At 40.3% G+C, this 11,822-nt stretch overlaps 5 protein-coding genes across 5 annotated transcripts; 2 read left to right on the top strand and 3 right to left on the bottom strand. All coding sequences in view use genetic code 12, as the record gives it.

Annotated features, from left to right (window-relative positions):
• Positions 1–48: 48 nt before the first annotated feature.
• On the top strand, positions 49–1,653 carry DAL9 (Dal9p; the record flags this gene model as incomplete). The annotated part of the gene is made up of 1 exon (XM_064918830.1): positions 49–1,653. One exon carries the CDS (start codon positions 49–51, stop codon positions 1,651–1,653), a length of 1,605 nt encoding a protein of 534 aa, XP_064773926.1.
• Positions 1,654–1,745: 92 nt separating this feature from the next.
• On the bottom strand, positions 1,746–3,863 carry RJT20DRAFT_119976 (POT family-domain-containing protein; the record flags this gene model as incomplete). The annotated part of the gene is made up of 1 exon (XM_064915907.1): positions 1,746–3,863. The coding sequence occupies exon 1, from the start codon at positions 3,480–3,482 to the stop codon at positions 1,746–1,748; it is 1,737 nt and encodes a 578-aa protein (XP_064773927.1). The 5' UTR covers positions 3,483–3,863.
• A 956-nt stretch (positions 3,864–4,819) lies between these two features.
• On the bottom strand, positions 4,820–6,556 carry RJT20DRAFT_135833 (POT family-domain-containing protein; the record flags this gene model as incomplete). The annotated part of the gene is made up of 1 exon (XM_064918433.1): positions 4,820–6,556. The coding sequence occupies one exon, from the start codon at positions 6,554–6,556 to the stop codon at positions 4,820–4,822; it is 1,737 nt and encodes a 578-aa protein (XP_064773928.1).
• A 1,579-nt stretch (positions 6,557–8,135) lies between these two features.
• On the bottom strand, positions 8,136–9,134 carry MEU1 (S-methyl-5-thioadenosine phosphorylase; the record flags this gene model as incomplete). Its single annotated transcript, XM_064921669.1, has 1 exon — positions 8,136–9,134. One exon carries the CDS (start codon positions 9,132–9,134, stop codon positions 8,136–8,138), a length of 999 nt encoding a protein of 332 aa, XP_064773929.1.
• Positions 9,135–10,436: 1,302 nt separating this feature from the next.
• RJT20DRAFT_129217 (uncharacterized protein) lies at positions 10,437–11,795 on the top strand. Its single transcript, XM_064917445.1, has one exon. It carries the CDS (start codon positions 10,482–10,484, stop codon positions 11,613–11,615), a length of 1,134 nt encoding a protein of 377 aa, XP_064773930.1. The 5' UTR covers positions 10,437–10,481; the 3' UTR covers positions 11,616–11,795.
• The last annotated feature ends 27 nt before the right edge of the window (positions 11,796–11,822 follow it).

Genomic DNA, 11,822 nt, shown 5'->3' on the forward strand with positions numbered 1-11,822 from the left:
GGCGTTTTGAAAAAAAATGGGAACAGCTATATCAACTCCATCAAAATAATGTCTGATTCGTCGGTTAATAAGGACGAGAAAATCGTTTACAATGAAAACTTGACCAATGTGGTTTCTTTCACTGAGGAAACTCTTGGTAAAAGGGAGAATGTGATTACTACTATCGTGTCCCACACGGGAAAGGAAGTGAAAATTACTGGTGATGTTGATGAGGCCATGAAATTTGCTGTTGCACATGCTGGCCAAGACGTTGAATTAACTGCCGCCAGAGACCGAAAATTGCTTTGGAAAATTGATTTGTACTTGATGCCTGTTATATGTTTGTTGTACTGCTTTCAGTTCATGGACAAGCTTTCGAACTCATATGCCTCAATTCTTGGATTGCGGACGGACTTAAATATGAGAGGCGATATGTATTCGTGGACAGGTTCTGCATTCTACCTTGGATACTTGGTATTTGAGTTTCCTGCCTCAAGATTGTTGCAGAGATTTCCGGTTGCGAAAACTGCTTCATGCTTTATCGTTTTGTGGGGTGCGATATTAATGCTCCATTCTGTGCCACAATATGCTGGTTTTATTGCATTAAGGACAATTTTAGGTATGCTTGAGAGTTCTGTAACTGTCCTGAACCTTATTATTACAGGTTGTTTTTACAGAAAGGAAGAAGTTTTCCTTAGGGTGGCTCTTTGGTTCTCCAGTAATGGTCTTGGTACTATCATTGGATCAGGCGCCATTGCATACAATTTGGTTCGTGACCAAGAAAACTTCAGTATTGAACCATGGAAGTTAATATTTGTCATTACTGGATCTCTCACCATTGGTCTTGGAGTCTTATTCTTCTTCCATGTTCCTGATACCCCCGCTGGAGCTTGGTGGCTAACAGAGGAAGACAAAATTATGGTCGTTGAGCGCATCAGAGCAAACCAGCAAGGATTTGGTAACAAGCACTTCAAGATTAAACAATTCAAGGAAGCTTTACTTGATCACAGAACTTGGTTGATCTGCTCTTTTGCATTGTTTTCCAATATTCCAAACGGTGGTATTACTAACTTTGGTAGTATTTTAATGACAGAAGACTTCGGATTCACTCCGAAGCAGGCACTACTTATGCAAATGCCCGAGGGTGCCATAGAATTTTTTGGATGTACATTTCTTGCGTTTTCAGCCAGTCATTTGGTCAAATCTAGAATGTTTTGGGCAACTTTTGGAACTTCCATTGCTGTCATCGGTGAATTTATGTTGGCCTTCTGTTCGAATAGCAAAGCTAGATTGGCAGGGCTCTACCTTAACTTCCTCGGACCCATTGGTTTCATCTGTCTTTTGTCGGTTATCTCAAGTAATGTGGCTGGCCACACAAAGAAGGTGACTGTGAATGCCATCTACTTGATTGGATACTGTGTTGGTAATCTTATAGGACCGCAGACATTTTTGGCACAGGAGGCGCCCGGCTATAGAACAGCAAAAATCTGTATTGCATCCTTTGGAACAGTTTCCCTTGTAATTTTATTTGCTATCTGGTATAGCTACTGGCAAGAGAATAAAATTAGAGACAGAAATGCTTCAAAGTCAGAAGAAGAGTTTGAAATGATTGAAAACCATGAGTTTGCTGACTTGACTGACAAAGAAAACCCTCTCTTCAGGTATGAATACTAGATTTAGTCCTCAAGATTATTATCAGATTTCATAAATGCATTAAAAACTGAGATCAATACGAATAAATATTAGTTCTAAATAAAAGTAATCATTTAAGCGAGACTCTTAATCGATTGGGAAAGGGAAGTTGTGGGCCTGAGAGCGGTTGCACCACCATTATATTCTTCTTCAGAAGCATATTCCAACCTGTTGAGCTCCTCTTCTTTATCATTGTAATGGTGAAAGCAGATCCAGAAAAGGCAACCTCCAAGGAAACAAGCTACAGACAAACCGGTGTAGGTCCATACCATTTTTGGATTTTTGGAAACAGATGATAAGGCAATACCAATAGCTGAACCAAAGGCGTTGGTGACCAAGAAAAGTGAAGTAATGAACGATTTCATTGAGACTGGGGCTTTAGTGTAAGCATATTCCAAACCAGTGACTGAAGCAAGGATTTCAGAAAGGGCAATCAAAACATAAGCTGGAATTTGAACAGCGATGTGAATTTCGTTTGGAACAGTTCTGAATTCAGGAGCACAAGCCTTAGGAAATTCATAACATGGTCCAGCTTTGTAAATGTAATGCTGAACGACAGCAGCATAAACCATAGCACTCGTAGCAAACATAAAACCAAAGAAGATCTTAGTAATAGCCTTGAATGGGGTGAACTTTCTAATGAATGGGTAAATGAACCTTTCACAGATAGGGATGAAAATTATGATGGAAATAGAGTTGATAGCCTGCAAAATATCGTTTGGCAACCCATGCAATTCCATCTGACCAGCCTGAGATACAAAATTATTAACCATTTGACCATAAGTGACCCAGTATACTGGATAGTAGATAAACACTTTACATCCGTAAATGGCTCTCTTGACCTCCTCGACGAATTTGTCAGTCCATGGGTATTGTTTCTCTGGGTGATAAGATGGCTTTGCAGCATCCAATTTGAAACCATTCTTCATTCCAATCCAAAGACACTGGAAGGTCTTATTAATAATTTTGTCGCTAACTGGTGTCTTCACGTATTGGTGTCTTCCAAGAATCAAAGCAGCAAGAGCAATGAAGAAGAAACAGAAAGGCAACAAGTATGCAGCCCAAAACCCGATATGATGTTCCAATTGGGTTGTTGCAATAACAGATAAAGAACCAACATTAATCATAAGGTAGAAGAACATGAAGACATTTTGAATGGTGATGTTTGGATCGACAACAACTCTTTCACCAGATTTCAAGATCTTGATGACCGGTCTGGTCTTTGGAACTTGGTCTGCAATCAATGGTGAGACATTGGACTTAACACCACCAGTTGCAAGACCAATGATGACAATTGCAGTAATAAAACCACCTAAAGCAGTACTTCTGCTGGTAATTGCTGGAAGGGAGGTAATAAAAAGAACAAATATACCAATAATATAGATAATACAGAAGAAGAAGATAGTTTTGTACTTACCCCAATAAGTGTCAGCGAGCCATCCACCAAAGATTGGTGTGACATAACACCAGAACTGGAAGAAGTAAGACAAGGCTGTAGCTCCTTGTTGGTCCAAAGCCAAAATACCCTTTGGCGAGTCGTGTGGAGAGTTTTGCATGTAGTTTTGGAAGGGAGCAGATAAACCATAGTAAGAGAATCTCTCTGCTAATTCAACAATAGCTACCAACCAACATCTGAGGGGAATAGATCCAGAGATGTGTCTCAAGGATTTCATCTCCTCGTCGGTAGGTTCTCTGCCCTCATCATCATTCGAAGAGAGGGCGCTAGGGTTTTTGATTATTTCTGTTCCTTCTTTGGCGAATTCAGAATCCTTGGGAAACTTTTCCTGGGATGAGTTTGATAAATCGGACATTTTGATATACGATGTTGTACTATAGAGTGGAAGGAGAACCGAATTTCATATGAAGTTGGGGAACCCTTCTATTTATATTGCAACCTGAAAAGACTCTGCCATCACTCCCATTTGGAATTTCTGAGCTACATGCAACAGTGCTACCTACTGGGCAATAAATGCCCCATTGATAAATTACTGCAATTCTGTTATTGGCAAATCTGCCTGATAAGGCAGCCGGAAAAAGTTCCAAGAATATTTTTACAGTAGGGCCTCATTTTTCCTCACCATGGAGAGGCTTTAATAATAATAGAATGGAATAACTGCCCAGATTCCACCTGGCTAATGTACTTCAAACATAAAAGTCCACCCCAAGAAAAGAAAGGAATTGAAAGACCTTCCCAATTGGTGCCAAGAAGCGATTGGGAAGTGTTAAAAGGCATTTTGCACCGAGTGCCATTGGCGATATTTTCTTGTCGCAAAAAGCACTCCCTCAAGAGAATCAGGCATATAGCCACAATTATCTGAAGGGCTTATTGGGGTTGCAAATTCCTTTCCGCATCAGTAGAAGACTGACATTGTCTGTAGGGAAGGAAATGCGACTCACAATTAAAGTTAAGGTTTTCTATGACAGAAAATAGTTTATCAAAAGAAAAGATAGTGAGAACGATATTATACCCTACAAAAATACTTTCAATATTATCTGATTCATGAAACAACCCCTGTAAGGTGAAGGGACACGCAATACTGGTCGTAGTCATTTGTAAATAATATTAATCTTCTACATAATGACCATTGTTACTCTAAACAGGGAAGGATTGAGGAAAATTGACATTTGGCTAGGAGAGTTTAAAGATCCAAATAATATTTAAGATAAACTTACACCTAGTTAAATAATATTGAGTCATCTCACTTATTGGATTATTGTTCTATGGGGGGTGCGAATTCTAATCTCAAGATATAAGGTCATCACATACAACGTGTAATCGGATCTTCCCAAGGCCTTGCCAACTGCAGGAGATTACTGCTACAAAATGCCATCGACCAATATGGAGTCGTACTTACAATGCCCCTTGCATAATTAATAAAGATCGTCGGCGAAGTTGCTCTTTTCTTCTATATTTACACTAGAGTTTCTTCTACAATGTTGAATACAATTATAATATGCCATTAAATAGAGATGCAAAATGCGATGAGATGATATATAAAGAGTACAAGCGGATCAATTAGATCGAATTAGAAGAAAGGTATGAGAACAAAAAAAAATGGTGTCATTAATAATAATACGCCGCATGTGCGATAAACCCCGTCTTCCTAGATAATAACATAAATGGAACAGAAAGTGTTATTGTACTTGCCTAAGCAAAACTCTTGACAGAGTGCAGCAAGGATGTCATTGGGACAATTGCCAAGTTGTCCTCGTCTTCATATTCCAAAGCGTTCAACTCATCTTCCTTGTAGTTGTAGTGTTTGAAGCAAATCCAGAAGAGACAACCAGCAATGAAACAAGAAACAGCCAAACCAGTGTAAGCCCACACCAACTTAGGATCTTCAAAGGTGGAACTCACAGCAATACCAAGAGCAGATCCGACAGCATTGGTAAGCAAGAAAATAGACATAATGAAAGACTTCATAGAAACTGGAGCCTTAGTATAAGCGTATTCCAAACCAGTGATAGAAGCTAAAATTTCAGAAATGGCGATCAAAAAGTAAGCAGGAGCTTGGATGGCAACGTGTACGTGGTTTGGAACTGTGAGGTATTCTGGAGCACAGGCCTTTGGATGGTCGTAACATGGACCAGCTTTGTAAATGTAATGTTGCAAAACAGCGGCGTAAATCATAGCACCAGTACCAAACATGAAACCACAGAAGATCTTGGTGATAGCCTTGAATGGGGTGAACTTTCTGATGAATGGGTAAACCAATCTCTCGAAGATTGGAATGAAAATGATAATGGCAAGGGAATCGATAGCTTGCAAGATATCATTTGGTAATCCGTGTAATTCCATTTGACCAGCTTGAGAAATGAAGTTATTCAACATTTGGCCGTAAACGACCCAGTAGATTGGGTAGAAAATGAAGACTTTACAAGCATAAACGGATCTTCTGACTTCTTCAACGAAGTGGTCAGTCCATGGGTAGTTAGCTTCAGGGTTAACGGATGGCTTAGCAGCTTCCAAGTTGAACTTGTTGTTGATTGCAATCCAAGTACACTTGAAAGTCTTGTTGATGATTTTGTCACCGACTGGAACCTTAACATATTGGTTTCTTCCAAGAACCAAAGCAATAAGTGCAATGAAGAAGAAACAGAATGGTAACAAGTAAGCAGCCCAGAAACCAACATGAGCCTCTAACTCAGTGGTTGCGATAACTGACATGGAACCAATGTTAATCATAAGGTAAAAGAACATGAAAACATTTTGAATAGTAATGTTAGGGTCCTGAACAACTCTTTCGCCAGACTTCAAAACCTTAATAATAGGCTTTGTCTTTGGAATTTGATCAGCAATCAAAGGGGAAACATTGGACTTGACACCACCAGTGGCAAGACCAATGATGATGATTGATGCAATATAACCACCAATGGCAGTGGTACGGGATGTGATAGCAGGAAGAGAGGTGATAAAAAGAATGAAAATACCTATGATATAGACGACACAAAAGACGAAAATGGTCTTGTACTTACCCCAGTAAGTATCAGCAATCCAACCACCAAACACTGGAGTAACGTAACACCAGAACTGGAAGAAGTAAGATAAGGCAGTAGCACCAGATTGGTTCAAGGCTAAAATACCTGGAGGGGAGTCTTTTGGAGAGTTTTGCATGTAGTTTTGGAATGGAGCGGATAAACCATAGTAGGAGAATCTTTCGGCCAATTCGACAATAGCAACTAACCAACAGGAGATAGGAATTTTCTCAGAGACATGTCTCAAGGTTTTCATTTCCTCCTCGGTTGGAGTTCTGCCTTCATCTTGTTCTTCTGCATTAGTGGAGGCACTGAGGAATTCGTTTTCGTTATCAGAGACCTTTTGGTCAAGCTTTTCAGTTGACACTAATTCAGCATCGTACACTTCTGGGGCTTTCTCGGTAGACATTTTCGCTTGATTCGTGTATTACAAGAAAAAATTCGAATAGAGAAAACAAAGATACAAGTCTAAAAAGCTTGGAATGTGCATAGCAAACTATATTTATATAGTCAAAAGCAGACAGATGAGATGTTCCCCAAAAAAGTAACAATGCATGCTCATGAGTTTATCATCCAATCAGAGCTATGACTAACTTGCCAATTAAAGAGAAATGCAGCTCTTGATGTGACGACATAATGGGCTATTTTGATTGCCCCCGCCCGATAGTGGCGGCCGGAGTGAACTCGGGCCTGTCATCTCGTCATTGTTGTAATACAAAATTTCTCGTATTGCAAAACACCACTCTATATTGCCTATTCCACAGACCAAATTACTTTGGAATAAGTCACCTATTACGACGGAAACGGTTAATGCATGCGTTTCGCACCATTCAAAAAAAAGAAATTCAATGGCGCCAAAAAATCTTGCGCAGAAGTTCATAGAGAACAACCTAAGGCTTTACTGTAAGATCGACCTCAAAATGCTCCATGAAAGGCATTTTATGCAACAAGACATGCGATGGTGCGGCAAAACCCCAAATGATATATTTTTAATGCACATAACGCCTTCGAGATTTCTTTTAAAATCACGTGAGGAGAGCCATTCCAAACGACGGCAGGAGGTGCATTGCTCGATTGGGAACACCTACTCAGTCAAAACCACGAGACTTCGTTCTTGGTGACCAGAGCGCCGTGTATGATGGATTCAGGTCCCAACGACTATTGGAAGTTAATCAAGGATTGGTCAGTGTGGGGAACAATCTAGCATTAACGTAGCATGTCGTAATTGGTGCCGTACATGGTGACCTGATTCTTTGTTTAACATATAGTTCGATCCTTAAACTACACGAGTATTCCGCTAACGATGTCGGAGCTTGGGTCCTCTTTCGGCGTGAGGCGAATCTTAAATCTTCTGACTTCAGGGGCTGTAGAGGGGATATGGGCCTGTTTAGGTATGCTAAGCATATTGCCTGAGGAGGTTAGTCCGTTATCTTAACATAGTCAAAGGGAACAAGTTTAAACCTCTTTTCGACCTCCAACTTCCAGAGGCTTCAAATTATCCATTAACACAAAATTTATCTGTAGTCTGCTCTTCGCAGAAAGAAGGGAATCCTCTTCAATTTATATACCTATGCTGGAGGATGTCCAACCTGAATTTGGAAGGGGCCACGAATTACAGCACCGTATCAGTGGGAATTATACTACAGATAAGCCTTATCAATGGCACTGCCGGATTTAAACTGTGGTGCATACTTATTCCAGTACTTCCAGATGATCGAACGGCCCCAAATTTTTGTATGCGAAACTCAGTCGCATAAACCGGACTTATTTCACCTTCTCCGAGATAAATATGCGATGAACGATAGGGCCGGAATCACACCTAATTGCGTATAAATTAGACTATTAGATTCGGAGTTCATCATATACGGGACATATTGCCCGGTAAGATCGCCTTGCGGAGATTCGGGTCGTAAATGGGCCATTATAGAGGACCCTGCCGTAGATTTAAAGTTCATTCGTTGTATTAAGATTCTATTTCTATATGATATCTAGTGGACGGGCCAGTAACCTGGGAACAAGAAGTGCATCTTCTCCAAGAGCTCCTTCTTTACTCCGTGGGTACTTGTACTGACAGAGAATTTCATGGAACCCTTCAAGTCGTCCCCGAATCCGTCGTTTTTCTTGAACTCGTCACTGACGACATCAATCAACTTGGCGGCTAACTTGCAGGCATTAGCGGAGTTAGCCTTCAAGTTTCCAACAACAGTTTCCACGGTCACTGGCTCTTCATTCTCGTTCCACGAGTCGTAGTCGGTCGACATACAGATCATTTGGTAAGAGATTTCTGCTTCACGGGCCAATTTACCTTCTGGTAAAACTGACATGTTGATGACAGATCCGCCCCAGGTTCTGTATAATCTTGATTCGGCTCTGGTACTGAACTGAGGACCCTCCATACAGATAACGGTCAAGTCCTCCCCCTTGTTGGTGTGTTCCTTGGTGTGTAAAATTGGGGTAGCATCTGTGTCGAAGCCTTCCAAGAATCCCTTGGATGGAATGGTGTCACCAATTAATTTGTTCAATCTGAGGTCAAATGGTTCTCCGAACATAGCGTGAGCTACAAAACCCTTCTCGAAGAAAGTTGAAGGTCTAATACCCTTGGTTCTGTCGATGATCTGGGTAGGAACCACGAAGTCTCTTGGCTTGATTTCTGGTTGAAGCGATCCTACGGCGGAGAAAGCGATAATTGACTTGACACCAATGCTCTTCAAAGCAGCGATGTTGGCTCTAGAGGGCACGTCAGAAGGCAATAAGTCGTGGTGTTGACCGTGTCTGGCCAAGAAAGCCACTGGGAATCCGCTATCGGTGACCGAAATGGTAATTGGTGAAGAAGGGAATCCCCATGGTGTAGAGATTGTCAATCTGGCCACTGGCTTCAAGTTTGGCAAGTCGTACAAGCCGGTACCACCGATAACAGCGAGTAACACCTTACCGTCGTAGTGGTGAGGCAATTGGGTGACATCGATCTTTTCTCTGTGAATTGACATTTGTAATAGTTTTGATAGGTTATTTGCTGGTCGGATGTGGAATTTTACCATACACTGACCCGTACTATTAGAAGAAGAGAGACAAAGGTTTCGAAGGCAATTTTTCAACCGATCAACACTTTGATAATCACTTTGCGATTAGGCATCGTGGGCAGTAGCGAAAAAAAAAAACGGTATAGTGAAAAATGGGAAGTTACCAAACGGGTAATGTGGCACAAATTGCTAATGTGAGAATAAGGTTGTAGGGTATAGAAGTATTGTGAGTGAAGAGCTAGTAGCATGTGACATGGGACGCGTGGTAGTAGGAACCAATGAGGGTGAGAGTAAGGGTAGAATAGTTAGTGCAAAATTTATGGTGAGGGTGTGTGTCTAAAAGTAGAGGTCATAGTAGTGTTACTGTGAAGGTAGCGAAGCCAGTGAACCAAATGAAACAAGTAATGAAAAGTGGGTGCATCTGTTGTAATGCTACATGATATCAAATAGCTTATTTTAAATGTAACATATGTAACGAATGAAGTATGACAGTATGGCAGTATGACAGTATGGCAGTATGACAGTATGGCAGTATGACAGTATATGATGTAAAGGATATAAAATATAATAGCTAAATGGTACTATATGCCGCTTTATAACTTACATATTGACTCTTATGTAATGAGGTTCCATGTCGACGTCATAGTAAAATATGGGATCTGGTGGCCATACAGGACAGAAAATACCAATTTCTGTTCACCCAATAGCTGCAAATTGGGAGTATATGTCCATGGGACTGATGGTTGAGAAGGTGGTAACAGAATGGAGAGAGTGGTTTCCATCTCAATAGAGCTCTGACGTACTCGTATATATCATTGACTCGCCAAAGCGACACAAGAGCAATACCCAAATTACATTTCAATTCACCTACATCTACATATTTAATAAATTCGCAAAATACATCCCACATATTATAGAGACTGGATAGAAGATCAATTATAATTTGAAACAACACCACAATCATAAGAATCATACGAACAACCTTCCATTGGACCAGCCGTGCTTCTCCTGGCCACCTGGGCATTCTACGTCTAAGCCCTTTTCCAAAAAAACTGATCTAAATGTACAAGCTTAAAATTTCTATGTGTACCAAATCACACCACTAAATTGTCCTCGCTACAACTCAGTTTACTCTTCAACTCTGAATATTCTCACTCTCAAACAAGCGCTACCAACCCTCCATAACATGGTAGCGTCAAGTACAAAATTTTTGTGCTCGCTCTCATTAAATCAAAATCGTTAATTCTGGTCACCAAATATATTTGTTAGTCCTTATTACATTTCACTAAACACATAGTATACATATACATCACCATGATTTCATCGCATATAAGGACAGCCATAAGGCGTTCCAACGCGACGGTGATTGCCAAACAATCTATACGGTGTTTGTCATCGAAACCACCGAAAGACGGTGGGGATATTACTAATGGCGATAGCTCTAACACTACTGCAAACGCAGGCACTGGCGCCAACAGCGGCAAACGTAGAATCCCAGTATTCAATAAAGCAAAGTTCAAGAAGATGTCTGCCTCGGCGACAAACTTAGGAACGGTATCCAATAGTGCCTTATCTAACTCTAAGAATGAAGAAGATGCTAAGTCCAAGTTATCTCTGGGAAGAACAAAAAGAACTAAGAGAAGCGACGATTCATCACCTTCAGTGGCAACAACACAAGTTCCAGTGATATCTAAGCAATATATTCCATTTTCAGACTTCCCAAAAGTTCCGGAATCTGTTCTCAACCAACCAATCGAAGAGTTATACAAGTTCATAGCCGAAAAACCAATAATATCCAACGACAACAATAACGAGTTTGAACGGGACACAGCAACAAATAAAGACGAAAAATACGTGGACTTTGCTATTCCTGAGAAGTACATGAAATCAAAAATGAAAGATGAAATAACCGCTAAAGATAGAGCTTTAGTAGAGGAGCTTGATAAGTTCTTGAAATTAGATGACGAAGAAGAAATAGCACAATCACAACTTAAACTCATAAAATTATACTACGATCAAGAGACTAACTCTTTTCAACCGTTGCCAGAGCACACGCTCAAAAAGTCGCTTCTGGGTATGATAAATTTAAATCCTTCCTTAGAAGATATTGACGACGAATACTTGTGGAAATTGCTTCCAAAAGATAAGTTGTTTGGTATGCCACCGTTTGAAAGCACGATTAAACCTGGTGCATTTAAGTCGTGGGAGTTGGAGATGTTAGAGAAACAGAAGAAGGAAAAGAAGGCAAAAGCTATCGATGCTAAAGAGTTCAATGACTTTCAGGCGCAATTAACAGATTCGAAGTCTTTCTACAAGAAAACTGGTGCTCGCCGCAAGTTGGACAGAAAACTAGTCAAGAGATTCAAGCAGTTAAAGGAAGAGGGCAAGATTCCCAAAGACTTGGAGAGCAAGGAGGGTAATGACGACGACATTGATAATTTGTTATGATTTTACATTCGACATTCATATGGTTTGTGCATAGAAGCATTCCGAACTGCATTCTTAGGTACCAAGGAGAAGGGGCATTACTGATTTCAGCATTTTTTACATTTACATAGTTCAGCTTCATCATTGTTTGATATTTTATCATATAAATAAATATTTATAGTTCAAAATCTAATTAAAACGACGATGTCAACGTCGGATCGTTTTTCC

This window comes from Scheffersomyces xylosifermentans (genome assembly GCF_036884685.1).
Source record: "Scheffersomyces xylosifermentans strain CBS 12540 chromosome Unknown RJT20scaffold_5, whole genome shotgun sequence".
NCBI classification, from domain to species: domain Eukaryota; kingdom Fungi; phylum Ascomycota; class Pichiomycetes; order Serinales; family Debaryomycetaceae; genus Scheffersomyces; species Scheffersomyces xylosifermentans.